The sequence below is a fragment of the Eurytemora carolleeae genome, unplaced genomic scaffold (assembly GCF_000591075.1).
Source record: "Eurytemora carolleeae unplaced genomic scaffold, Eaff_2.0 scaffold632, whole genome shotgun sequence".
Classification (NCBI taxonomy): domain Eukaryota; kingdom Metazoa; phylum Arthropoda; class Copepoda; order Calanoida; family Temoridae; genus Eurytemora; species Eurytemora carolleeae.
The window spans coordinates 167,606-195,058 of NW_019396522.1; the positions used below are offsets into that span (position 1 = coordinate 167,606).

The window sequence follows — 27,453 nt, forward strand, 5'->3', positions numbered from 1 at the left end:
GTTAAAAATTAAGAAATTGAATCATTATTTCTCTAATCAAATTTAGTGAATACAATATACGACGTACATTGTCAAATGAGTCTGTATGTAATATGTATAATTCAGTTTAAACTAAAGTAAGGAACATTTTTTTTTTTTTTTTAATTTCCAATAGAAATAATTTGTAATTTGTACTTATTCAAAACATTAAAAACTTCAAATCAAAAGTTTATCTTTTTGATTTATTAGAATCATAATTTCTATCAAAACAATAAATAAAAAAGATGTATATTATTATATAATAATATTTTACAATTATTTCTCTGAAAAAACTATATTTTCACGCTACCAGGCTCTAGTTGATTGTCTGTATTCAGTTGAATCTTTTTTTCTAAATTAGAAATGCGTTGTATTTTTAAACATTCATAGTTGGGAGTAAATATTGTCATGCTTACCAATTATGTTTATATATGCATTTTTACATCAAATGCTTGAAAGCATGGCAAATCAACTGAGAAATCTTTTGTGAAAAATATTTTAAATGACGAGACTTTTTTAGGTTTTCTAAAAAGAGTAATTTTTTAAACCGTCATTTGCTAGTTTATATTTACTGCGAACCTTCCCTTTAAACTGAGGTATACAGAGTGGGATATAACCATGAGATAATCTCAGGGAGTACTCCCTGAGATATTATTTAGGTTATGTCCCACTCTGTTATACCTAAGCACTCCCTGGGATATTATCTAGGTTAATCCCCCCTGTATACCTGAGTACTCCCTGAGATATTATCTAGGTTTATCCCCTCCTGTATACCTAAGTACTCCCTGATATAATCTCTAGGTTTATCCCCCCTGTATACCAGAGAACTCCCTGAAATAATCTCTAGGTTTATCCCCTCTGTTTACCTGAGTACTCCCTGATATAATATCTAGGTTTATTCCCCCTGTATACCTAAGTACTCCCTGAGATAATATCTAGGTTTATCCCGCTCTGTATAATTGAGTACTCCCTGATATAATATCTAGGTTTATCCCCCCATTATACCTGAGTACTCCCTGAGATAATCTCTAGGTTATATCCCCCCTGTATACCTAAGTACTCCCTGGGATATGATCTAGGTTTATCCCCCCTGTATACCTGAGTACTCCCTGAGATAATCTCTCGGTTATATTCCACTCTGTATACCTAAGTACTCCCTGAGATAATATCTAGGTTTATCCCCCTGTATACCTGAGTCTCCCTGAGATTATCTCTAAGTTATATCCCACTCTGAATACCTAACTACTCCCTGAGATATTATCTCGGTTTATCCCCCTGTATACCTAAGTACTCCCTGAGATAATGTCTAGGTTTATCCCCCCTGTATACCTAAGTACTCCCTGAGCTAATCTCTAGGTTTATCCCCCCTGTATACCTAAGTACTCCCTGATATAATCTCTAGGTTTATCCACCCTGTATACCTAAGTACTCCCTGAGATAATCTCTAGGTTCTGTGCTGGGATGAACCCAACCTTGCCTAATCATTTCAAGTCTCAATAATTAAGGACGGAGCAAAATCTAAATCAGGTTTAAACTGATTTCGTGGTGGGCAGGAGAAGCTGGAGTAGCAGGAGCTTATCAGATTCATGTCTTTTCTTCAACATTCTTTAAGTATCTACAAAAGGCAGGGGGGGGGGGCAGGCACTGTAAACTGTTGTTTATTTAAAGTACCGTGCCGAATTCTGGGCAGCTAGATCAATTTGTACAGTATTTGTACAGAATGCAAATCAGGACAGTGTCAGTGCACTGGATAAATCCTCGAATATTGTTATTAGTGGATGGGGAGGGTGGGCGGAGGCATTATAAACAAACATGCTAACAATGCTGTAATTCAGAATGCTCTGCGCCGTTTCCATTTATAATAATATAATGCAATCAATATAATTAGTAATTATAAAAATCTCGAAACCTCGTATGTAATTTATAGAAATATTTTTTTGTTTTTACACGCAGAGCGGTCATTTAGTTTGAGATATGAATTAATATTTCCAATAAAAAAACCTGACGCTGATAGTGGGAAGATGAAGTATATTTATTTTCATCTTCTATATTTTATTTTTATATTACATTTACAATATATTCTCACATTTAAAGTCCGTATTATTTTAAGCTCAGTATCGAAAATAACAATTAATTTTAGCCCCTTTATGTATGAAGCAAGTTTTTAAAAAGAAATATTGTCTCTGCTTAAATTTTTCAAGATTGAAAGAAGAAATCTTTTTTTTCCCTTTATTCATAAAATGCTTACTCCCTAAAGTATACTACGCACTTTTTCAAAACATATTTTATTCTTTAAGCACGAAAAAATTGGTTAAAAACTGAAAAGCAAAATGGCTGGAGGATGAAACTAGTTTCTTGAATGAGAAATATTATGGTTGAACCAACTAAAATGAACTCTCTACAAGAGAGAAATATAGAATAATATATTCCAACTGAAATGAACTAAATTTAATTAAAGAATTAAGCTGCAAACTTAAACCTGGATTAATTAACTTAGAAATCAATTTCAAAGAGAAAGTTTCAATTTCCCAAAAGTAAATCATTAAATCTTAAACCTTTAAAATTCTCAAAATTAATTTTCTTATTTTATTTGATGCCAGCGACATGCTCACAAATTTGACAAAAGGCTTCAAAACGATGATATTAAAAAGTAAAATATCAATTTTTCTTTGAAAACGCTTTATGATATTTGCAAAAAAAATGTAAAATAAAAAAAGATTCTATGAAAAGTTTTTGAAGGGTACTAGTCAAAATTTACCAACGGAAATATGAAATTACCGGAAAAATTCCGGATCCGTAACTTATTCTAAAGATTTATTTTCCCCATCCGAACGTTTCCAAATCTTTTTATTCAAAATAATCCAAGTTAATCTATTGTTAACATATTTTTAACAACTGTTCATGCACTATTCAAGTTTTTACATATTATCCAACTTTGCTTAATGGGGGGCCACGGTTACCTTTAAAAACCTTTATCTGATCAATAACGTGGAAGATATCGTCGTTTTTCTAGCTTAGCAATTGTTTAATTCTCACAATTTCCTTCATTGTTTCTGCAGAAGAAATCTGGGAGTTCTATTTGTAAAGACACCAAAGTTAAAAATAATTAATTTCAGTTATATCTCATTCTTTCTTGTTAAAAAAACGTTTAAGAATCCAAGAGTACCGTTGTAAATCGGACGTGCTTTTAATTCCGTCAACAGTTGCTTTAAAAATTTTGTGAATTAAGATTAAAAAAATTAAAAAATTAATTTTAATTTTGTGAAATGATTCCTTGTGATTTGGCGAGGAACCAGGCAGGGTTAACTCGACGTAGAACACTTATCAAATCTCCAACTTCGGCGGTCAACTCATTCACCTGTACAGTGCACGTACAGTGTATAGTGTACATACATTAACATGTACACTGTACGGTGTACAGCGAATACACGTTCACACAGAACCTTATAATAAACTGTGCTTGTAATGTATCAAGCATATATACAGGGTGTCCCATATTTTGTCTGTTATAGCTTAAAATTGCGATTTTCGGGATCAATTAAAAAATTTAAAAATAATAAACCATTTCAAAAAATTGTATAAGGCTTATATAAAAATTTGCATTAAGAAAATACTAGGTTTTTAGAGTATTATGAGCGTATTTTTGCGTTAACGCGTGGAGATAATCCAATATAATATGGCACGCTCTGTAGTTACATACCATTTACATGTACAAGTACAGTGTACATGTTCATTGTACGTATTTACATAAACATTGATACTTTATCTGAATCATAGGTGAACAAAGATGAAAAAAATAATCTTGTATTTAGTTTTTAAGTTTTACCTTCAACATTTTTATTTTCCTCGGGTTCGCAAAATAATGGGGCTTTTTGCTTGCTTTTGTTTTGATCCAACATCATTATTTTCAAAAATACTTTTACCTGTCTTCCCAGGAATTTGGTAATACAAATTGCCTGAAAAAATTTGAAATCAAAAACATTTAATTATAAGTAAGAATGCTTATAATGGAAAAAGTTGTTGAAGTTTGGTAAAACTTTTGAAAGGACAATCAAGAAAATGTGTTTTCGAAAAACAACATTCCCCCCCCCCCCCCCCAATTTTTTATTTCTCTTGGGGAAACTGATTATTTTTGGGAGGTGGGCAGAAATATAAAAAAATCCCCCCTTCCTCTTTTTGACAAAAAAACCCTGCGATTTATAAAGATGAAAAAAATTAACTTAAGTTCAAAGAGGAAAATGTCTAAGAACAAGAAACAGTGGCGCAAAGCGACATGAATTAATTTTTTAACAACAATTAGCTTTTACCTGAGCAACATCTTGCGGCGGGGAATCTGTTGGAAGGATCTTGACATGAGTTGCAGGGATAAATCCTGGATCAAATATATATATATATCTTGACATGAGTTGCAGGGATAAATATATATATATATAGATAGATAGATAGATTAATAACTTTTTCAACTTTTGTAGAAAGCAGATGACTGATTGTTGGGCCGAAGAAAAATGAAAGAAAACGTCACTTTTGTCATTTTCTGTAGAAATTGTTTTTTTTTTTAATGACTTCTTTTAGCATGATTATTAAAGGGACTGTACACATCATTTAAGATACCCTTCTTTTAGTTGTGTGGCATGTCTGATTCACACCGGAACCGATAAAACGTATTTTTAAGAGGCTTTGTCCAAGCAAAAATTAACATATTTTTTTTTCTGTCTAAAATTTGATAATTTTCGATTGTGGTTTCTCTGTACAGGTCACTTGCGGATCTATGCGGCAGAGAGAAGGGAAAAACATGAAAGAAAATGACAACTTCTGCCTAGTTGTTGCTTAGTCATATAAAGGTGTATACAGACCTAAATGGTATCCTTGCAGAACGTAGATTGGGCATGCAGTATCTCAAGGGTCAATTGAACTTATATCTACCTACAGTCCCTTCACGGCGAATTTATTTTTATTCTTAATTTTTTTTATTTTTAAAAATGCTTGAAAAAATAACCTGTTGCTCCCCTGTACTCTGCACAGTACCAGGCAAAGTTAACCCTGCAGTACAATAATAAACAATAAATGTAAACAAACAATCATAAAATGTGGGAATTTTTGTTTCAAATGTTTTAAGAAATTAAATCCAATCATACTTATTACGTAACAATAATGATTTTCTTTTACCAAGTAAATTCATATTGCTTTTTTAGAGAGATTTCCGCTGTTCTCGTTTCCATAGACTTGGAATGTTCTTGATCCAGTAGAAAATTTATGCAAAATAAAAATGAGTTCAAGTATCGTGTAAAAAAGTCTCTAATTGCTAAATATGAAAATTTCGAGAATAAGTTGTTTTGCTTTGTATGTTCAAACCACTAGTTATTGTTGTTGTTAAATGGAGCCTAAAAGGAAATTATGAATGATTGTTTTTGTCTCTGTGACATTACGCTTACAGTCCCTTTAATCTTATTTAAAAAGCTCACCTGCCATGAAGGAACACTATTTCTCCAACATCTAAAGAACATAAAAGCTTTTGATGACTTAATGTTTTTTGAAGTTTTCTAAAAGCGTTTTCTTTAACTTTTTGTTAAAATGAAAACAAAAATCTTGATTTTCCAGCAAATTCAGTTTAAAAGTACACAAATTTATTTTTAATATTTCATTATTAATAATTGATAATAAGATCTTGAATTAGGACATTTTTGATAATTAAGATCATGATTTGTGGCAAATGAAAGGAAACATCATACTACGCCTACAGTTCGAAAAATTCTAATTTTAAACCTGGAGTTAGGTGGCTTGGCTTCCCATCACTTGTATATTTATGAATAACTGCAGAGATGAGAAGAAATATATTTTTATTATTCATTACAACTGCAATATGCATTGCAAAACATCTGCTATTAACTTAAACGTGTCTTATTTTGCAAAAATATTCTTGTTTGGAAAATAAATCATATTATCTGATATGTGTAGGGGTATTTTTTGTAAAGTATTTAAATATTAAAAATTCTATTCTAGTCCCCAAAACAATTTTTCTAGTTAAAAAAGGGAAAATCCCGAAAATATTTAATTCGAATAAATTCAGTGCTGAAATGTAAAAAAAAATTTTAAGTAAAAGTTAACAAATAAAAATTTTAAAACTGTCTCTCAAGTTATCTACTTTCAATTAGATTTGAATTCAAACGAATAACGTCTTTGCCACAAATTCTGATTTTCTAATATTATAATCTTTACAATTCAATACAAATATTGAGATTGTCAAATTTTAGTGTGTGGCAAAGACTAAATTCTTATTTTTTTTATTTATATTTCATTAAACCTAGAGCAGGGTATCTAGAGTTCTCCAAGCTGATCACGTGACTCCTGCAACATTGGAACACTTTTCACAATTATTTAATTTAAAAGTTGGGAAAGAAATATAAACTTTCCTGGTCTGATGAATCACAAGGGTTTTATTTATTTGTCCCTGCTGCAGTTCATTCTCAGCTCTTGTCTCGTCCTGTCCTTGTTCCGTCCTCTCTTCTCCGATATTCGTCCTCACGTCTACGATATTCGTCATCTTGTCTCCGATATTCGTCCTGACATCTAAAACCTCAGATTTGTGGTTCCTATAAAAAATCCCAAATAAGTGAGCTTCTAATTATTCAACATTGTTACCCTTTAAACATTTATCTGATAAATAATGTGAAAGATATTGTCGTTTTTCTAGTTTAAAAGTGTTTGAGAATTTCCTCCATATCTTTTTCGACGCAGAAATGCGCAACTTACTTTATTTATAACAAGAATTAATAATACTGCAAAATATAGGAATTATCATGATTAAACACTTAAACCCTGGAAAACTGAAATAACCTCCACATTATTGATCAGATAAAGGTTTCAAGGATACCTGTGTGTGAATCGGACATTTCCATCTTTGTTTTGAGAGACGCTTGAAATTACGCTTGAAATGACGCTTACACATATTTTAATAAAATTAACACTTTTTTTACAAAGCAAAGATAATATTATTATTGCATTAAGCACATTACACAATGCATTATTTATTTTTCTCCATAAAAGGTGTAGTCGACGTAATTTTATGTACACATTCTTTATTAGGTGTTACTAAATTCACGTCGGTATACCTGGGCCCATTTCTAACACTGAGTGTTAGAAATGGGTCAAATCTGCAAAGTTATCTTTTTTTTAAATCCAAGCAGGTTGAACATAATTACATCATATTTTAATATAAAAATGGCTAAAACTTTATATTGAAACAAAAAATGTCAACTTTAAACTAATAATAAGGAATGAGAATTAGTTTTTGATGTTTCTTGATTTCATTTTCGAACATATCCCTATTTTAAAACCGCATTTCAGCTTATGTCGCGTTTTGAGACACTTACTCGAATTCATATCTTTGTCAATTTTCAAGTAATTACGCACTTACGTCACAAAACAAGATTTTGTGATAAGGATAAATATAAACAACATAGAAAATAAAAACAAATTGTTCTTTTGTAATCAAAACAACATTATGGCATTGAGAAATCAAAATATTAATTTTATTTTGTTCTTGCAATGTAAATTTAACTAGTATAATGCGGGAAATTGATAGTTTAAAATGCAGTAAACTAAATCAACTTTATTCTTTTATTTAACAAATAAAATGTGAAAACTAAATATAATTCAGCAGATAATTTAGGTATCATAAGATAGTTTTTACTTGCATTGATTTAATTTTTAAGTTATGAAAATCTGTTTTGTTTTGAATTTCGGATTATACTTAAAAACGGGAAAGTGGGGTTTGTCTCGAAAACGCGACAATGATTAAAATTCAGGATATGTTCGAAAATGGAAAACCTGACATTGTCTTAAAAACGGTCAAGGGGTTTAATATAAAAAGAACTCCTTTTATAATTTTGATTTAAGAAAATAGTTTTAAATTGGGAATTGTTGTCCTTGTGATGTTTAATAAAATGTTGGTTATAGTTTTTACTATCGACTTTTACTCTGGATATGGGTTGTGATCCTAAAACCCCAGTCTTTAATTTGTGCCCATTTCTAACACTCAATGTTAGAAATGGGCCAAGTGTTAGTTTTGGAACTAATGTCTCCTGAAATGTATAGTCGTTTTTATACCTTGAAAATGATAAAATTCTGTCAATTTTCTTCTCTGTCTAGCCTATATCATTATCTTATTACACTTGAAATTCCATATATAGTCTCTTTACGGTAACTTTTCACTACCTGGCATCTTCCTTTCTGTTCGACCTTTTTCCTTTCTTCTTTTTCTCCGTCGATTCGTTAGCCGACATACTCTAACATAATAAATTTCTTTATTTTCTCTTTTTAGATTAATTTTAAGAAAAACTTTTTAAAAATATGCATTTTAATAGAATTTTTAAAGCTTTTACACTACAAATTCCATTTTAATTAAATTTTAGGGCTTTTAATAATTTAAAACTTTTTGAGCTGCAGCCAGGATTATTAATAGTTTCGTCTCTTACCGGGACTATAATTTCAAGATAACCTCTTTGCAAAGATGGCAATGTCCAATTCACAACGGTACTTTTATAAACTTTATTTAATCAATAATGTGAAAGACATTATTGGTTTTCTCCAGGTTTAAAAGTATTTAATTATGCCAATTCCTACATGTTTTCCTGCAGTAGAAATGCACAAGTCACTTTTAACCCACAATTAGAAATAATCAGTCTTCAATATTATAACTTTGATATCTAATTCATAGTTAATCAGACAGAGCTTTTAAGGGTATCGTTGTGAATCGGGCTTTGTCATGTTTGCATGAAGGGTCACTTGAAATTACACTTACAGTCCCATTAATTCTTCTATTTCTATAATTTTATGATTTGCTGAGTATTCCTGAACGATAGGATCAAAAGTTACAGTTCTCTTCTCCGATGGTTTATTACTAGACTCTGGGTTCTCTGGTATATCTAGCTCCTCTAGGATCTCACTAAACATACAGCTGTCCACCGGCAAACTAGAAATTAAAACTTATTTTTTGTTTTATTCCTTGGATCGATTTATCGAACACTCTGTGAGAAATGGCTAACACTTTCTTCCAGTCTAACCATTTCCTGGATATATTGTTCAGTTTTTTCCATTTAAATTCATTCACGATTCGTCTATATAATTCAACCATCTTTAAACTTACAGAGATGTCTAAGTGAACTGTTTCATTTAAAACGTATTTTCCGACAAAAATATACAAGAGAGAAAAAGCGAAAAATATATGTGTAATAGGTCGAATTGTGATCAAAAGTCAAAGTTTGTTGGGTCAAGGACCGAACTGATAAATCAGCGAGCACTGATTGGTTCATATTAAACTGTTTATGCACTTAGAGCATTTTTTTTAACAAATCAAAATATATTTTTTGCATCAGTGAATGTCATTTTTTTAGTGCTGTGATCATTGATCATTATTATATCTATAATAAATACTAAATCAATAGATTTATAAAAATATTAAAACTCTAGTATTAGTTGTATTATCAGTATGGCAATTGATCCTAAATGAGATACATTGTCCCTCCCACAAAAACTTTCAAATTTTTAAAGATAACTTCAAATTGAATTTTCGATCCTAGTGGATGTCCAAAAATTGATAGAGTTTAGAAACTTTTCATTCTTATAGTTTATAGTTTTTATAAAATTAATAGTTCTCATAGTTTGATTAATGAAACAAAAAATTTTGAATTTACAAGTTCATCTTATATTTTAGTTTCTCTTTCCTAACAGCAATATTAGGAGTATGCAGGGTTCTATTATCATCTTCCAACTCCTAAAATAATTAAATCACTAATTTATAAATAAAAAAAAATTAAAAATAAATAAATAATTTTCCTAGCTTATTGATTTTTTTTCGTGTTTAAAAAGACAGTTAGAAGTTTGAAAGACTATAAATAAAGACTAGTATCCTATAGATCTTTATACTACGATAAACTACTATGGACTTCTGCAGACTACTTTAGACTACTATGGACTTCTGCAGACTACTTCAGACTACTATGCAAACTACTATGGACTTCTGCAGACTACTAAAATAAAACTACTACAGACTACGACAGGTTACTGCAGTCTAGTACATAATTACTATTACAGACTAATACCGAATACTACAGACTACTACAATCTAATATAGACTATTACTGACTAGTACAGATTACAACTGACTACTAAAGACTATTTCAGTCTATCACAGACTATAAAGGATAAAATCTCCACATAGATGAAACATTAGAGCTGTACAGACATGCATGATTATATAAAGAATAATAATAAATAATATAATATAATATAATATAATATAATATAATATACAAACATCGTTTTCTTTCTATATCTGTTTCTGATAAAGACTAATATATTGTACAATGTGAATATATTGTATTTGTATACCCCAATATCTACTAAACAATGAACAATGTTTCTATTCATCATATCTATATAATTAGTATACTGCTACTAGATTCATGTACAGGGTGAATCATATCAAGTTGCAATTTGTCTTGTTGCGTAAATTTGCAAACAAAAATGCAGAATCACTTTACTTTTTAATTTAGAACAATCTATTGTGCGATGTAGGTCACCCTGTATTGTTCAGTGCACCCTTTGTAACCAAGAATAGAAGTTGTCTGTTTAGAGGAAGTAATCCATCAAAATATTGTCTGGCATCGTTAAATTAACATTCTGCTCATTTTCTTGTTCACTTTCAAGTTTCAATCATTCTAATGTTCTTAAAACCGTTAAAACTGTAAAATCTCTCTAAATCCAGCCACTTTAATGAAAAGAAGAATTAGTATTGTGTATTTAACTGTACTAAGTTGATACCAAACCTGATAAATTACATCAAATTTTAGCATGTAAATAATGTTCGGTTAAAGGAACTGAAAAAACCCTTAAATTTTAAATTTTTAATCCTAATATTTTTAGGACACGATGGTGTTAACTTTTAGTATTTTAAACTTTCACTTTTTGATCTACCAGAACTTCTTGTTTGAAATATGAAAGGTTTACGACATCAAGTTGCAAAGATATAAAGTAGAAAACTTTCAGGCGTGTAATCATTTCATTGAGAATGTTTGGGACAAGAAAACAGGAACTTGATTAAAGGGACTGTACATGTTATTTGAACTAACTCTCCATTAAAGGGACTGTACACGTAATTTGAACTAACTCTCCATTAAAAAGACTGTACACGTAATTTGAACTAACTCTCCATTAAAGGGACTGTACACATAATTTGAACTAACTCTCCATTAAAGGGACTGTACACGTAATTTGAACTAACTCTCCATTAAAGGGACTGTATACGTAATTTGAACTAACTCTCCATTAAAGGGACTGTACACGTAATTTGAACTAACTCTCATTAAAGGGACTGTACACGTAATTTGAACTAACTCTCCATTAAAGTGACTGTACACGTAATTTGAACTAACTCTTCATTAAAGGGACTGTACACGTAATTTGAACTTGCTCTCATTAATGGGACGGCATGTTCCGATTCACAACAGTGCCCTTAAAAGCTTTGTTTGATCCAGAATGAATTAGATATCTATTTCTCCATAAACGTGGCATGTGCATTTCTATACTGCAGAGCAATCTACAGAAGATATAAAGGGAATTATCAGAATAAACAAATTTGAGGCTAGAAAACCCTAGACAAACCTAGAATAACCTAGAAAACACTAGAAAAACATAGAAAAACCTAGAAAACCCTAGAAAAACCTAGAAAACCCTAGAAAAACCTAGAAAACCCTAGAAAAACCTAGAAAAAGCTCGAAAAACCTAGAAAAACGACGATATCTTTCACATTATTGTTCAGATAAAGGTTGAAAATCAGTTTTGAATCAGTTATGTCACTCTTCAATGAAGGTCATGAGGGTCACTTGAAATAACGTCTATAATCCCTTTAAACGTATAAACCTGCTCTCTCGGAGTTGAATGAATAAAGTGAACAGGGTTATCTTCAGTCTGCGTCAGTGATGCTGCTCTGAAACCACATTTTTAAAAAATATACTTTGTATGCGTAAAGTTTAGAATTAAGGTGCTAAATCTGTTTCTAATTTTTTTATTTAAGGTTGACGTAATTTCCGATTCACATCGATCGCTGTTAGACCTTTGTTTGAGAAATATTGACGGAGATTTCTTGTTTTTCTATCTTAAAATTAGCATTTTTTGGTTGAAGTGTTTTAAAAGGAATGACTCGTGTATCGAAGTAGAAGAGATCGACCGGATTAATCTCATTTCAAGAAATAAGACCGACGAGATCTTCCTCATTGTCACATGAAATTACAGTAAACAATCCTTTTAAAAAGAGAAATTAAGCTAAAAACCTTAATTCCTCTTCTCCTTCTCCAGCCTGATATAGATCTTTTCCGTTCTTTCTTTCCGGGTACTGCTTCTCCGGGTTAGGTTTATAGGTGGATTTTGAGGATGTCTGCTCTCGGTGTATATCCTTAACATTTTTCATTTTCTTCTGAGCCGCATTCTGAGAAGTTTGAACTCGGGGAGCATTCCTGAGTTTTCTGTGAACAGTGGCAAAGTTAAGATTGTGGTTCTTCTCCGGATCAATGTTCTCCTCGTCTACAATTATATTTGGAAACATTATTATTTCTAAACCAATCCTGTTTTCTGTTTGACCCGTGCTTATTGCAATCAGTAAATCGTTTCTTTTTATTTGATGGATTTTAAAAAAATTGAAGTTTAGAGTTATAAAATGTGTCAAGTTGATGATACACTTTTAGCAACCTAAAGGGACTGCACACTTTATTTCAAGTAAACCTATTTTAAAAAAAAGAGTGTCATGTCCGATTCACAACAAAGGTCTTTAAACCTTAATCAAAGTAACAACGCACGGGCAGCCGTTGTACATTTGAATTTCCCAGCCGGATCAACCTTTCCGGTCCCAGTTTGTACTGTATCGACCGGACATTGGGTAAATAAAGCAGATACTCAATAGGACTAGCAGGTGCAACAAGGTTGACGCGGTCAGACTTCAGGTTGAATTTACTTTTACTAAAGGGTCAGGTGTGCGTGAACGAGGAAGAAATCGTCGGATTCTATCCTTAAAAGTGTTAAATGATGGACTTTTTTCTCCTTTGACTTTTCTGCAAAAATCAACAAGTCATTTTCATAGAGTGACCATAATAGGAATTTTTTAACTTTTCGATCAAAAAATAAGAATATAAACGTTATTATTTGTCAAGATTAAAACCGTTGTTCAAAGGACAACCCACTCTATTAACTGAGGGTCACTTGAAATTTCGTCTACAGTCTTTTAAAAATAAAGAAAAAAAGTTTTAAGTTTTTTAAAATCTTATTTTATTAGTGCATGAAATGATCTATTAATTTTTAATAAAAGAAATATCTATATCAGAAGGTAGCTCTTGATAAATTTTCATTGTCATAAACATCGCAATATTCGCTGCAGTATTTTCAGGCGGATATTTTGCCTCCGCCTTTATACGTTTACCTGCCTCTGTGATGACAATAGCAGCTGCCCCAATCTCTGCAGATCTTAGATCATTTTCAAGGTTTTTTTCAACTGCAGTTTGGTCGGAAGGATCTTCAGCATTTTCAGGATCTTCTACGACTGGATCTTCAGCATTTGCAGGATCTTCTGCTGTAGGGTCATCAGCGTAAGTAGGATCTTCTTCCAAAGGTTGATCGGGGTCTTCAGGATCTGTTTCATTATGATCTTTTGCTGGAAGATCATTATCTTTTGCTGGATCAGCTCTTGAAAGATCTTCTCCTGTATGATCTTCCACTGACGGATCTCTCCGTGATTCAATGAGCTTCCAGGGAATGATTTGAGAGTTAGGGGTCGTTACTTCATCAGGGTTTGGTTCTGGATTTATTAAATTTAGACAAATATTTGTTTATACATAAAAATACTGCAAAATATGCACGAAAAAAAAATTCCAGGCGTTTCTAAAGTCTTAACATTTTTTAATTAAATTCCAAATTCAAGTTTCAAATTCTCTTCATTTTTTTTAATTAGTTGATTAATAATAATATTTTTAAGGTTTCAAAGTTTAAAGTTTGAAGATTGTGAAAATTCTTCCTTGGGATTCAACATTTAACTCGTTTATCTTCTTCTCATTGTTCTCGATAAAACTGCAAATATTCAAGAAATAAAGATGTTTCTGTATTGACTGAGGTCAAAACTTTTCTGTCTACTATCGCTAATCTACAAAACTTAATCTCGATATCAACTGTGACAACTTTTAGATTCTTAATTGATTTGATACATACGACTGTAGTACAAAATACGTGCTTAATCCCGGGATTAACAAGACGTAAGTTTAAACCTCTGTTCGCATTTTCTTTTTCAATATTAATTATAATTTGGTAACATTTCTTTTCTTTTAGGTTTTAACCAATATTTTCCCAGAACAATAGTTAATATACAGGGTTACCAAAAAAATATATCACTTTAATGACGACCTAAAAATCTTGCATTTATCTTTTGTCTGAATGATTTGACACAAAAAAAAAACAATTTTACGTTTGCAAAGAACTATGGGATGTCAAAAAAAAGACTAAAAAAATTTTAGATCTGTCATTCTTCATGGGTAATATTGTAATCAAATCTGAAATATAACCTTTCTGCAAGAAAGCAAAATTTTAACAAAACAAAAATTTTTAAATGCATTGATGACAATTTTGTAATTCAAACTTGGGATCTGTCCTCCCCTAGTTCTTGTACCCCCCCCCCTCCTCCTCCTTAAAAGGACAACTTTCCGTGATTATACTATTCCAGGGTAGGATAGATAGGTAGTCAAGGCTGGCTGTTCTTTTACATAAGGAGAAATCAACAGCACCTCCATAAAACATCGTTGATACTTGAACCTAAGATATTCATTGGAGAAGTATTGAACGGTTTCCTTCTGAAGGAGATGTGGTCCTTCCTCCAGGAGAAGGAGGTGGGAGGCCCCTTTACTTCCAGGAGAAAAGGAGTTCTCAAACCTCTCCTGATTATCAATATTCATCTCCTTTTAGATGATGAAGAAATTAAATTTTAAAAAAACAAGAATCAAGATGCAAAAAGAGTACAGTCAAAATAATAGTCAAAATAATATAGGATTAAAAATAATTAATAAAGATTAAAAAGGAATAATAAAGAAAAAACTGAATTATGAATAACCATAAAAAAAATGGAAGTATGTGTCAACGAGGTTATAGTGTATTGGTGACGATATACGCTAATCCTTTACTAATTTTATAGGCCATAAACTATACCGAGTGCGCACTGCATATTTGTTTATATAAGTTGATTCTAACCAATAGTATATCAAATTAGTAAACAGTTGTAAGTGTACAGTACAGCTGACTGAGCACGCAGGTAGAGAACTATCATCCCCTCTGGTATAAGTATATATATATTTGAGAATGAAAGGATAAATATTGAGATTGGAAGGATACATTATTGAGAATGAAAGGATATACATGAGAATCAAAAAACATAGAATCAAGGATATGTATTGAGAGCGAAAGGATATATATTACGAATGAAAGGATACATATTGAGAATGAAAGGATATATATTGAGAATGAAAGGATACATATTCAGAATGAAATGATATATATTGAGAATGAAAGGATACATATTGAGAATGAAAGGATATATATTGAGAATGAAAGGATATATATTGAAAATGAAAGGATATATATTGAGAATGAAAGGAAAAATATTGAGAATGAAAGGATAAATATTAACAATGAAAGGATATATACTGAGAATGAAAGAATATGTATTGAGAATGAAGGGATATATATTCAGAATGAAACGATATTGAGAATTAAAGTATATTTATTTAGAATAAAATAAATATACCTTGAGAATAAAAGAATATATGTATATATTGAGAATGAGAGGATATATATTCAGAATGAAAGGATATATATTCAGAATGAAAGAATAAACATTAGAATCAAAGTACATAGAATCAAGGATATGTATTGAAAGCGAACGGATATATATTAAGAATGGAAGGATACTTATTGAGATTGTAAGGATAGTTATTGAGAAGGAAAGGATATATATTGAGAATGTAAGGATATATATTGAGAATGAAAGGATACATATTGAGAATGGAAGGATAAATATTGAGAATGAAAGGATACATATTGAGAATGAGAGGATATATATAGAGAATGAAAGGGTTTATATTCAGAATGAAAGGATATATATTGAGAATGAAAGGGTTTATATTGAGAATGAAAGGATATATATAGAGAATAAAAGGGTTTATATTGAGAATGAAAGGATATATACTGAGAATGAAAGGATATATATTGAGAATGAAAGGATACATATTGAGAATGGAAGGATATATATTGAGAATGAAAGGGTTTATATTGAGAATGAAAGGATATATACTGAGCATGAAAGGATATATATTGAGAATGAAAGGATACATATTGAGAATGAAAGGATATATATTGAGAATGAAAGGGTTTATATTGAGAATGAAAGGATATATATACTGAGAATGAAAGGATACATATTGTGAATTAAAGGATACATATTGAGAATGGAAGGATATATATTGAGAATGAAAGGATATATATTGAGAATGAAAGGATACATATTGAGAATGAGAGGATATATATAGAGAATGAAAGGGTTTTTATTGAGAATGAAAGGATACATATTGAGAATGAAAGGATATATACTGAGAATGAAAGGATACATATTGAGAATGAAAGGATACATATTGAGAATGAAAGAATAAACATTAGAATCAAAGTACATAGAATCAAGGATATTGAAAGCGAACGGATATATATTAAGAATGGAAGGATACTTATTGAGATTGAAAGGATAGTTATTGAGAAGGAAAGGATATATATTGAGAATGTAAGGATATATATTGAGAATGAAAGGATACCTATTGAGAAGGAAAGGATACATATTAAGAATGAAAGGATACATATTGAGAATGAGAGGAGACATATTGAGAATGAGAGGATATATATTCAGAATGTAAGGATATATATTGAGAATGAAAGGGTTTATATTGAGAATGAAAGGATATATATTGAGAATGAAAGGATATATATTGAAAATGAAAGGATATATATTGAGAATGAAAGGGTTTATATTGAGAATGAAAGGATATATATTGAGAATGAAAAGGTTTCTATTCAGAATGAAAGGATATATATTAAGAATGAAATGATATGGAAAGAATATATATTGAGAATAAAGAATATATATTGAACATGAAAGGATATATATTCAGAATGAAACGATATTTATCGAGAATTAAAGTATATTTATTTAGAATGAAAGTATATACCTTGAGAATAAAAGAATATATGTATATATTGAGAATGAGAGGATATATATTGAGAATGAAAGAATATATATTGAGAATGAAAGGATATATATTGAGAATGAAAGAATATCTATTGAGAATGAAAGGATATATATTGAGAATGAAAGAATATATATTGAAAAGATATTGGGAAAGAATATTGAAAGGAAATATTGGTTTCCTTGAAACTGATGTCTGGTTTCTCATTGACAATATAGGAACCATAATTCCTTCCAGAGCGGAATATAAACATGTTTCTAAACTTTCAGGTTATAGGAAAAATACAATTTAGATATTAAAGCTTCATCTTTTATATTATGATTTCTATAATCACATTTGCCATAATTACACTTCCCATAACGCATTGGCCATAAGTAACACTTGCCAGAAGATACACTTTCTATAATGGTTACATTTACCATAATAGAAAAATTTGCCATAATTATTATAAATTACAGATAATTTAAATTATTAAGGGTTGGATAGGCCTTATGACTCATGAAATGCCACAGACTACATTTGAGGCAAAGCACCACGATTAGGATAGACCAGGGGGCCGAGCGCTGCGGCTAGATTGAACAAATATTTCATCTATCATTTAAGGACATTTTACACTGTTAGAAAAAACCATAGCATTTTGATCTTGATGTCGAACTTACAGAAGACACTTTGAAACAACGAATATAACGTTAGGTATATAAAGATTTGTGAGACATTCTTAACATTCGGTTCAGAATTTTGAACTTTTCGAATTGATTTAAATAAATTACGATGTTACGTACAAAATGTTGAGTGTAGAATCTTAATATTTAATTGAAAACTATGATCACATAAGAACTGATATCTGATAAGAACTGAATTGTTTTCCAGGTATGGAAACTCCCACCTTCTCCTGTGTTGTGAGTACTACCCGGAGTAATTAGATCAGGTTCCAATCCTCATCCATCCTTATCTAAATACTTACAAACCCCTGCTTGCACTGTGAACTAAAATATGCATTTTCGGACACAAATATCGAATTAAAGTGCATTTTAGTTTTCAAATCTTCATGTAAATGGCTACAGAAAATGTCTGGTCTCAAAAGTTGATGCATGATATTAAATTAACTGTGTAGATACAATAAGTCTGATAAAAATTTAGCTTTCTTAATGTTTATTTCTCTATTCAATATCAAGTTGCTTCAGCAACAAATATGATCAAATTAAGTATCTACCAAAATCTATTTTTAGAAATATTTAATTAATAATTATAGATTATAATAATAAAAATATTACGACACATATTTTCAGTAATTATCAGGACGAGAAATGGAAATCATATATTAGTATTAAATGTTGAAACTTAGCTACCAATCTCCCTATCTACCTATCTACCTATCCTCTTATCGGTGTTAGGTATTATCCCAAAGGTATATTCCCAAGGGTGACTTCCCAAGTGACAAGTTGCGGCTAGAATAGGTTAGGGGGCCGAGCGCTGCGGCTAGGATAGACTTGGGAAGTTGCCGCTTTGTATATTACACATTTGGGAGGTTGCCACTTGGGAAACTACTCTTGGGAACATCTTTTTATCTACCTATCTACCTATATACCTATCAACCTATCTACCTATCTACCTATCTACCTATCTACCTATCTATCTATCTACCTATCTACCTATCTACCTATCTACCTATCTACCTATCTACCTATCTACCTATCTACCTATCTACCTATCTATCTACCTATCTACTATCTACCTATCTACCTATCTATCTATCAACCTATCTACCTTTCTTGTATCTACCTATCTACCTATCTACCTATATACCTATCTACCTATCTACCTATCTACCTATCTTGTATTTACCTATCTACCTATCTACCTTTCTTGTATCTACCTATCTACCTATCTACCTATCTACCTATCTACCTATCTACCTATCTACCTATCTACCTATCTATCTATCTATCTACCTATCTACCTATCTACCTTTCTTGTATCTACCTATCTAACTATCTATGCAGTTTTACATATGTATTTGTATATTCTGACTGTTTTGTTGTTTATAAACAAAGTTTCCAGTTTCTTTATATTCCCAGCACACTGTTTATTCTATAAGTATAGCTCTAGGGTAGACATAACAACACACCAGATTCTAACCAGGGGGATCTTTTTACAAGAAGAGGGGGAGAAGGTCTAAAGGATTATGTGTCTTTACAGTACATATTGAACCCTTGACATGGAATATACAATACTAGCTTTAGAACCCAGGCGACTCATACTCATAGGTGCTCCCGCCGTTTACCCGCGCTTCGTCGTAAATTACAATTACTCAACTTAGAATCTCACAACTAAGCTAAGAACATTTCCGTAGTTCTCCAATAAAATTTGAGGCAAATCGGTCAAGGGATTCCTGAGTTATGATCGGGCATACAAACAAACAGACAAGCAGAGATTTCAACTTTATGTATATATACATATATAGATACATCCTTAAAGGGAATGTTCACTAAAGAAATTTATGATAATACAAATACAGGATATAGCTACTAGCTAGTCCAACTGAACACCGCTTCATTTCGTCAAGACATAGACATCAGATGAAAGTATAACGGCGATTTTTATCGAAATAATCGGCAAGTAACAAATTAATAAATCGTCGATACTTAAAAAATATATCGACATGTAACAATTGACTAAATATATGTTTTAATAAAATGAATACATATACATTATTTAAATGTTTTTGATTTGTTAATATTCCTCTCCTTTAAGTCATCTAAATTTCAAGCTAAAATTAATTTCAGAATTATTTTTACCACTTCATTTTTCCAACCATTTATTTTTTTATACAAACAAACTTTGAAAATATATTTTCATTTTAAAACTTTTTACAATCGATATATTTTATCACAATCATTAAAATCCATACGATTTTATGATTTATAATTAACAATTTCATTATTGCAATAGAAATATTACATTGAACTGAACATGCAATAATTTTGCAATGAGGGAAATCAAATTTAAACTGTAAAACTTGTAATTTTTTAACTTGAGGAGAGGGGGGTATTATAATTAAGCTGAAGTCTATAATTTTGAAAAAATGTTAGATACAAAATTCCCAGAAAATGTTTGAAATTACATACGTTAGAATTTTAAACCAAATTTTTCACCAAAACATGCCGAGTTTTATCTAAATATTTACAATACAATCTGCATGAATGTTATAATAATTATTTAAATTATTATTTTTGATTTATTTTCTGCAGACGTACTTTGTGTTGGTTTTCTTGACAGTTCTGCAGACAGGAACCATCTTGCACTCCTTCTCCTCCTTCACTTCGCACTTGGAGTCATCAGGCACCTCGCTACACTCCTCTACATCGGAGCAGTTATCTAGATAATATAGTAGTTATTCAGTAGATATCTAGATAATATAGTAGTTATTCAGTATATATCTAGATAATATATGAGTTATTCAGTAGATATCTAGATAATATAGTAGATATTCAGTAGATATCTAGACAATATAGTAGTTATTCAGTAGATATCTAGACAATATATTTGTTATTCAGTAGATATCTAGATAATATAGTAGTTATTCAGTAGATATCTAGACAATATATAAATTATTCAGTAGATATTTAGATAATATATTAATTATTCATCAAATAAAACTATGAAGAGTGATGGGAGAGAAGGTGTCGATAAATTCCCCTTCCTACTTTAAATCTCATTTCCCCCACTTAAACCTAACGGCTCTCAAAAATGTTTAAGTAAATTCTTTGATACATTTGAATATCCCCCCCCCCCTCCCTCCACTGATAGCCCCCCACACTCTCGATTTTGAATATGCAGTGTCGCACTCGCAGCGAAATAGTTTCAAAGAATGATTTTCTTAAAAGTAAACAATTTACGCCAAAGTTGTTTTTAATCTGTAAAACGCTCCTGGGGTTTGTCGGGATTATGCAATTTAAGAATTTTTTTAGGGCTTTCTTATCTTTTTCTTTAGAGGGCCTATAAAATTCTCTGTAACACTAATATTAATATTGCATAAGTTTAATCTATTTGGAGATTATTTCAAAGGTGAAAAGTAACTTGATTGTCACAAATGGGTTAAATTAAAATTACTGAAAAATATTTAAAAAATAACTCACCATCCGCGCAGACATTGACAAGATCAGTTTTACAAACACCTCGGACACAAGAATTCTTCAAGATCTGCTGACATCTGCCCGGCATACACTCTTGCTTCGTTATACACACCTAGTGTTCGGCAATGTTAGTAAACATGTTCACAAACAAGAAAAAAGGTTCCAAGGGGGTATAGAACTAAGGAGACGGAACATTGTTGTTTACATTTTACTGTGACGTATTAAGATAGTTCTAGAACAAGTTTTATAAAAACCTAACAACATTTGGTAAATTGTAATTACTTTGGTCCGATCATTAGTTCTGCCAAGAATATTGTATTTTCAATAAAGTTTTCAAACAGTGAACACAACCTTTTTAGTAATACTCTCATTGATAAATTCGAACAATACCTCCTTATTGATAAATTTGAAGTTTAACTCCTTCATTCTACTCTCATTGCTAAATTTAAACTTTACCTCTACTCTCATTGATAAATTCGAACAATAACTCCTTATTGATAAATTTTAAGTTTAACTCCTTCATTCTACTCTCATTGCTAAATTTAAACTTTACTTCTACTCTCATTGATAAATTCGAACAATACCTCCTTCTTAATAAATTTTAAGTTTAACTCCTTAATTCTACTCTTGTTGATAAATTTGAACTTTACCTCCTAAGTTCTAATCTCATTGATAAATTTAAAGTTTACCTCCTAAGTTCTAATCTCATTGATAAATTTAAAGTTTACCTCCTAAGTTCTAATCTCATTGATAAATTTGAACTTTACCTCCTAAGTTCTAATCTCATTGATAAATTTAAACTTTACCTCCTAAGTTCTAATCTCATTGATAAATTTGAACTTTACCTCCTAAGTTCTAATCTCATTGATAAATTTAAACTTTACCTCTACTTTCATTAATACATTTTTACCTCCTATAGTTCTACTCTTATTGGTAAATTCTAACTTTACCTCTTCATTCTATACTTATAAGATAAATTTGAACTTTACCTCTTTTGTTGCATTTTTTTCACATTGAAGATCTTTCTTAATAATACACTCCTCCTCATCCTCACATTCCTCCTGATTTTCCTGAAAATAAAAAAATAAAAATTCAAAAATTGAAAAAAATTTAAAAATTTCGTTTAATATTTCAAAAAACCTGTTTACCTCGATATCCCTAAAGCAGGCAGAGTGACAGGTGTTTCTCCTGATAACAACGAATTCGCCGTTATCTAATTTTTCATAAACCTCCGCCGTGCAGTAATCATCGGAGACATCTCTCCGCCTTCGGTCGAAGTCCGCCCGGCAGATGTTCCTCCGTACAACTAGAAACTGTGAATTTGGCAGCTTCTCCCAGATTTCTTGTGTACAACTATCTGTGTTTACAACACCACTTGTTTCCAGGAACGGGAATGTTGTTGTTGTTGTTGTAGTTTCATCAGTGTTGCAAATATTCTTTCGAATAACAACAACCTCGCCACTTGGTAGTGTCTCCCAAACCTCTTGAGTGCAGGGATCTGTTGTTGTCTGTGTTGTTGTTCTTCTGAATGTTGTCGGTCGAACATAAGGTGTTGTTGATGTAGTCTTAGGTGTTGTTGTCTCAGTGCCACAAATATTCTTACGGACAACAACAATTTCTCCGCTAGGCAGTGTCTCCCAAACCTCTTGAGTGCAGGGATCTGTTGTTGTCTGTGTTGTTGTTCTTCTGGTTGTTGTTGGTCGAGCATATGGTGTTGTTGAAGTAGTCTTAGGTGTTGTTGTCTCAGTGCCACAAATATTTTTACGTACAACAACAATTTCTCCGCTAGGTAGTGTCTCGTAAACTTCTTGAGTGCAAGGATCTGTTGTAGTGGTTGTTGTTGGCCGTCTAGTTGTTGTGGTTCTTTGTGTTGTTGTTGGTATAATGTATGGTCTTGTTGTTGTTGATGGTTTATATGAAGTTGTTGTCTCAGTTCCACAAACGTTCTTACGAACAACAACAACTTCTCCGTTAGGTAATGTCTCCCAAACCTCCTGTGTGCACGGATCTGCTGTTGTTGTTGTTGGCCGTCCTGTTGTTGTCTGTGGAGTTGGCCGTCTTGTAGTTGTTGATATAGTTGGTAGTCGTGTTGTTGTAGTGGACTGAACAACAGGGGTCTCAGTTCCGCAGATATTTTTTCTAACAACGACAACTTCTCCGTTGGGCAGGGTTTCCCAAACCTCTTGGGTGCAATCATCAATGGGATTGGGATTGGGTCCAGGGTAAGTGGGTTCGGGGTATATAGGTTCAGGATAGGTGATTCCAGGGTAGATGGCTTCATTCGAGGGATAAAGTCCAAGTTTAGAGTATAAAGTGTCTACTAGAGCATCCTTAACCCCTCCAACCAACCTGGTTTTAGCTTCAAACTTCCTTGCTCCAGTATTATACAAAGCAGAGCCCAACCTGGGGACTGAAGATCCTAAAACATCTGCGATCTCGTAAACCAAATCTTCTTTAGCATCAACAACGTCCCCGACAGTGTCGAGAGCAGTCCTGCCGAGGTTGCCGAGTATGTGCGCCTTATTCTCCACCTGGTCTAGGATATGGTTGCCTAGACCTGACAGCAACCTAACCTTAGCATCTAAAATTGCTTCAAGTAGGTTCAACTTATGCTCAGCAATATTTGCCAGAAGTTTAATAGAACCCTGAGTAGAGACGGTTAGAACGAGGAGAACTATACCAACCCTCATCTTGAACCTTGAGAGATGAACTGAACCTAGATGACCGGAAAATGCTAAAGGTTAATTCTAATCTTGGAGAATATATATTGAGAATGTAAGGATATATATTGAGAATGAAAGGATTTATATTGAGAATGAAAGGATAATTTGAGGCTAGAAAACCCTAGACAAACCTAGAATAACCTAGAAAACACTAGAAAAACATAGAAAAACCTAGAAAACCCTAGAAAAACCTAGAAAACCCTAGAAAAACCTAGAAAAAGCTCGAAAAACCTAGAAAAACGACGATATCTTTCACATTATTGTTCAGATAAAGGTTGAAAATCAGTTTTGAATCAGTTATGTCACTCTTCAATGAAGGTCATGAGGGTCACTTGAAATAACGTCTATAATCCCTTTAAACGTATAAACCTGCTCTCTCGGAGTTGAATGAATAAAGTGAACAGGGTTATCTTCAGTCTGCGTCAGTGATGCTGCTCTGAAACCACATTTTTAAAAAATATACTTTGTATGCGTAAAGTTTAGAATTAAGGTGCTAAATCTGTTTCTAATTTTTTTATTTAAGGTTGACGTAATTTCCGATTCACATCGATCGCTGTTAGACCTTTGTTTGAGAAATATTGACGGAGATTTCTTGTTTTTCTATCTTAAAATTAGCATTTTTTGGTTGAAGTGTTTTAAAAGGAATGACTCGTGTATCGAAGTAGAAGAGATCGACCGGATTAATCTCATTTCAAGAAATAAGACCGACGAGATCTTCCTCATTGTCACATGAAATTACAGTAAACAATCCTTTTAAAAAGAGAAATTAAGCTAAAAACCTTAATTCCTCTTCTCCTTCTCCAGCCTGATATAGATCTTTTCCGTTCTTTCTTTCCGGGTACTGCTTCTCCGGGTTAGGTTTATAGGTGGATTTTGAGGATGTCTGCTCTCGGTGTATATCCTTAACATTTTTCATTTTCTTCTGAGCCGCATTCTGAGAAGTTTGAACTCGGGGAGCATTCCTGAGTTTTCTGTGAACAGTGGCAAAGTTAAGATTGTGGTTCTTCTCCGGATCAATGTTCTCCTCGTCTACAATTATATTTGGAAACATTATTATTTCTAAACCAATCCTGTTTTCTGTTTGACCCGTGCTTATTGCAATCAGTAAATCGTTTCTTTTTATTTGATGGATTTTAAAAAAATTGAAGTTTAGAGTTATAAAATGTGTCAAGTTGATGATACACTTTTAGCAACCTAAAGGGACTGCACACTTTATTTCAAGTAAACCTATTTTAAAAAAAAGAGTGTCATGTCCGATTCACAACAAAGGTCTTTAAACCTTAATCAAAGTAACAACGCACGGGCAGCCGTTGTACATTTGAATTTCCCAGCCGGATCAACCTTTCCGGTCCCAGTTTGTACTGTATCGACCGGACATTGGGTAAATAAAGCAGATACTCAATAGGACTAGCAGGTGCAACAAGGTTGACGCGGTCAGACTTCAGGTTGAATTTACTTTTACTAAAGGGTCAGGTGTGCGTGAACGAGGAAGAAATCGTCGGATTCTATCCTTAAAAGTGTTAAATGATGGACTTTTTTCTCCTTTGACTTTTCTGCAAAAATCAACAAGTCATTTTCATAGAGTGACCATAATAGGAATTTTTTAACTTTTCGATCAAAAAATAAGAATATAAACGTTATTATTTGTCAAGATTAAAACCGTTGTTCAAAGGACAACCCACTCTATTAACTGAGGGTCACTTGAAATTTCGTCTACAGTCTTTTAAAAATAAAGAAAAAAAGTTTTAAGTTTTTTAAAATCTTATTTTATTAGTGCATGAAATGATCTATTAATTTTTAATAAAAGAAATATCTATATCAGAAGGTAGCTCTTGATAAATTTTCATTGTCATAAACATCGCAATATTCGCTGCAGTATTTTCAGGCGGATATTTTGCCTCCGCCTTTATACGTTTACCTGCCTCTGTGATGACAATAGCAGCTGCCCCAATCTCTGCAGATCTTAGATCATTTTCAAGGTTTTTTTCAACTGCAGTTTGGTCGGAAGGATCTTCAGCATTTTCAGGATCTTCTACGACTGGATCTTCAGCATTTGCAGGATCTTCTGCTGTAGGGTCATCAGCGTAAGTAGGATCTTCTTCCAAAGGTTGATCGGGGTCTTCAGGATCTGTTTCATTATGATCTTTTGCTGGAAGATCATTATCTTTTGCTGGATCAGCTCTTGAAAGATCTTCTCCTGTATGATCTTCCACTGACGGATCTCTCCGTGATTCAATGAGCTTCCAGGGAATGATTTGAGAGTTAGGGGTCGTTACTTCATCAGGGTTTGGTTCTGGATTTATTAAATTTAGACAAATATTTGTTTATACATAAAAATACTGCAAAATATGCACGAAAAAAAAATTCCAGGCGTTTCTAAAGTCTTAACATTTTTTAATTAAATTCCAAATTCAAGTTTCAAATTCTCTTCATTTTTTTTAATTAGTTGATTAATAATAATATTTTTAAGGTTTCAAAGTTTAAAGTTTGAAGATTGTGAAAATTCTTCCTTGGGATTCAACATTTAACTCGTTTATCTTCTTCTCATTGTTCTCGATAAAACTGCAAATATTCAAGAAATAAAGATGTTTCTGTATTGACTGAGGTCAAAACTTTTCTGTCTACTATCGCTAATCTACAAAACTTAATCTCGATATCAACTGTGACAACTTTTAGATTCTTAATTGATTTGATACATACGACTGTAGTACAAAATACGTGCTTAATCCCGGGATTAACAAGACGTAAGTTTAAACCTCTGTTCGCATTTTCTTTTTCAATATTAATTATAATTTGGTAACATTTCTTTTCTTTTAGGTTTTAACCAATATTTTCCCAGAACAATAGTTAATATACAGGGTTACCAAAAAAATATATCACTTTAATGACGACCTAAAAATCTTGCATTTATCTTTTGTCTGAATGATTTGACACAAAAAAAAAACAATTTTACGTTTGCAAAGAACTATGGGATGTCAAAAAAAAGACTAAAAAAATTTTAGATCTGTCATTCTTCATGGGTAATATTGTAATCAAATCTGAAATATAACCTTTCTGCAAGAAAGCAAAATTTTAACAAAACAAAAATTTTTAAATGCATTGATGACAATTTTGTAATTCAAACTTGGGATCTGTCCTCCCCTAGTTCTTGTACCCCCCCCCCTCCTCCTCCTTAAAAGGACAACTTTCCGTGATTATACTATTCCAGGGTAGGATAGATAGGTAGTCAAGGCTGGCTGTTCTTTTACATAAGGAGAA

At 31.9% G+C, this 27,453-nt stretch overlaps 3 protein-coding genes across 5 annotated transcripts; all 3 read right to left on the minus strand.

The window, feature by feature from the left end:
* Positions 1 to 263: 263 nt before the first annotated feature.
* LOC111704812 (uncharacterized) lies at positions 264 to 17,592 on the minus strand. 3 transcript variants are annotated; one of them, XM_023477161.1, is made up of 19 exons: positions 17,518 to 17,592; positions 14,866 to 14,987; positions 14,078 to 14,130; positions 13,487 to 13,861; positions 12,348 to 12,597; positions 11,938 to 12,004; positions 9,741 to 9,790; positions 8,869 to 8,989; positions 8,233 to 8,303; positions 6,429 to 6,608; positions 6,320 to 6,363; positions 5,782 to 5,829; positions 5,481 to 5,511; positions 5,015 to 5,058; positions 4,326 to 4,390; positions 3,942 to 3,974; positions 3,292 to 3,376; positions 1,440 to 1,495; positions 264 to 370 (listed from the first exon to the last, which is right to left on the minus strand). In XM_023477161.1, the coding sequence occupies exons 1-18, from the start codon at positions 17,587 to 17,589 to the stop codon at positions 1,440 to 1,442; spliced, it is 1,767 nt and encodes a 588-aa protein (XP_023332929.1). In that variant the 5' UTR covers positions 17,590 to 17,592; the 3' UTR covers positions 264 to 370. The 3 variants fall into 3 exon arrangements, 2 of the variants coding, with proteins under 2 accessions (XP_023332929.1, XP_023332930.1); XM_023477162.1 differs by lacking the exon at positions 264 to 370 and having other exon boundaries at positions 1,394 to 1,495; XR_002765885.1 differs by lacking the exons at positions 264 to 370; positions 1,440 to 1,495; positions 3,292 to 3,376; positions 3,942 to 3,974 and adding an exon at positions 4,872 to 4,950.
* Positions 17,593 to 20,506: 2,914 nt separating this feature from the next.
* On the minus strand, positions 20,507 to 24,187 carry LOC111704810 (uncharacterized). The gene is made up of 4 exons (XM_023477158.1): positions 22,621 to 24,187; positions 22,462 to 22,542; positions 21,476 to 21,584; positions 20,507 to 20,714 (listed from the first exon to the last, which is right to left on the minus strand). The coding sequence occupies exons 1-4, from the start codon at positions 24,160 to 24,162 to the stop codon at positions 20,575 to 20,577; spliced, it is 1,872 nt and encodes a 623-aa protein (XP_023332926.1). The 5' UTR covers positions 24,163 to 24,187; the 3' UTR covers positions 20,507 to 20,574.
* Positions 24,188 to 24,504: 317 nt separating this feature from the next.
* LOC111704814 (uncharacterized) lies at positions 24,505 to 26,488 on the minus strand (the record flags this gene model as incomplete). Its single annotated transcript, XM_023477164.1, has 3 exons — positions 24,505 to 24,631; positions 24,975 to 25,224; positions 26,114 to 26,488. Coding segments are annotated over 3 exons (752 nt in total), but the record flags the coding sequence as incomplete, so codon positions are not given.
* Between the last annotated feature and the right edge of the window lie 965 nt (positions 26,489 to 27,453).

Coding starts and splice junctions, on each gene's coding strand:
- LOC111704812 (XM_023477161.1), bottom strand. CDS start 17,589: ATGTTTATATTCCGCTCTGGAAGGAATTATGGTTCCTATATTGTCAAT. Junction 14,988..17,517: donor AACCAGACATCAGTTTCAAG/GAAACCAATATT, acceptor ATTGATAATCAG/GAGAGGTTTGAGAACTCCTT. Junction 4,391..5,014: donor AGAGTACAGGGGAGCAACAG/GTTATTTTTTCA, acceptor TATTTGATCCAG/GATTTATCCCTGCAACTCAT.
- LOC111704810 (XM_023477158.1), bottom strand. CDS start 24,162: ATGAGGGTTGGTATAGTTCTCCTCGTTCTAACCGTCTCTACTCAGGGT. Junction 21,585..22,461: donor AAAAAAATGCAACAAAAGAG/GTAAAGTTCAAA, acceptor GCCGAACACTAG/GTGTGTATAACGAAGCAAGA. Junction 20,715..21,475: donor TGTCAATGTCTGCGCGGATG/GTGAGTTATTTT, acceptor TATATTATCTAG/ATAACTGCTCCGATGTAGAG.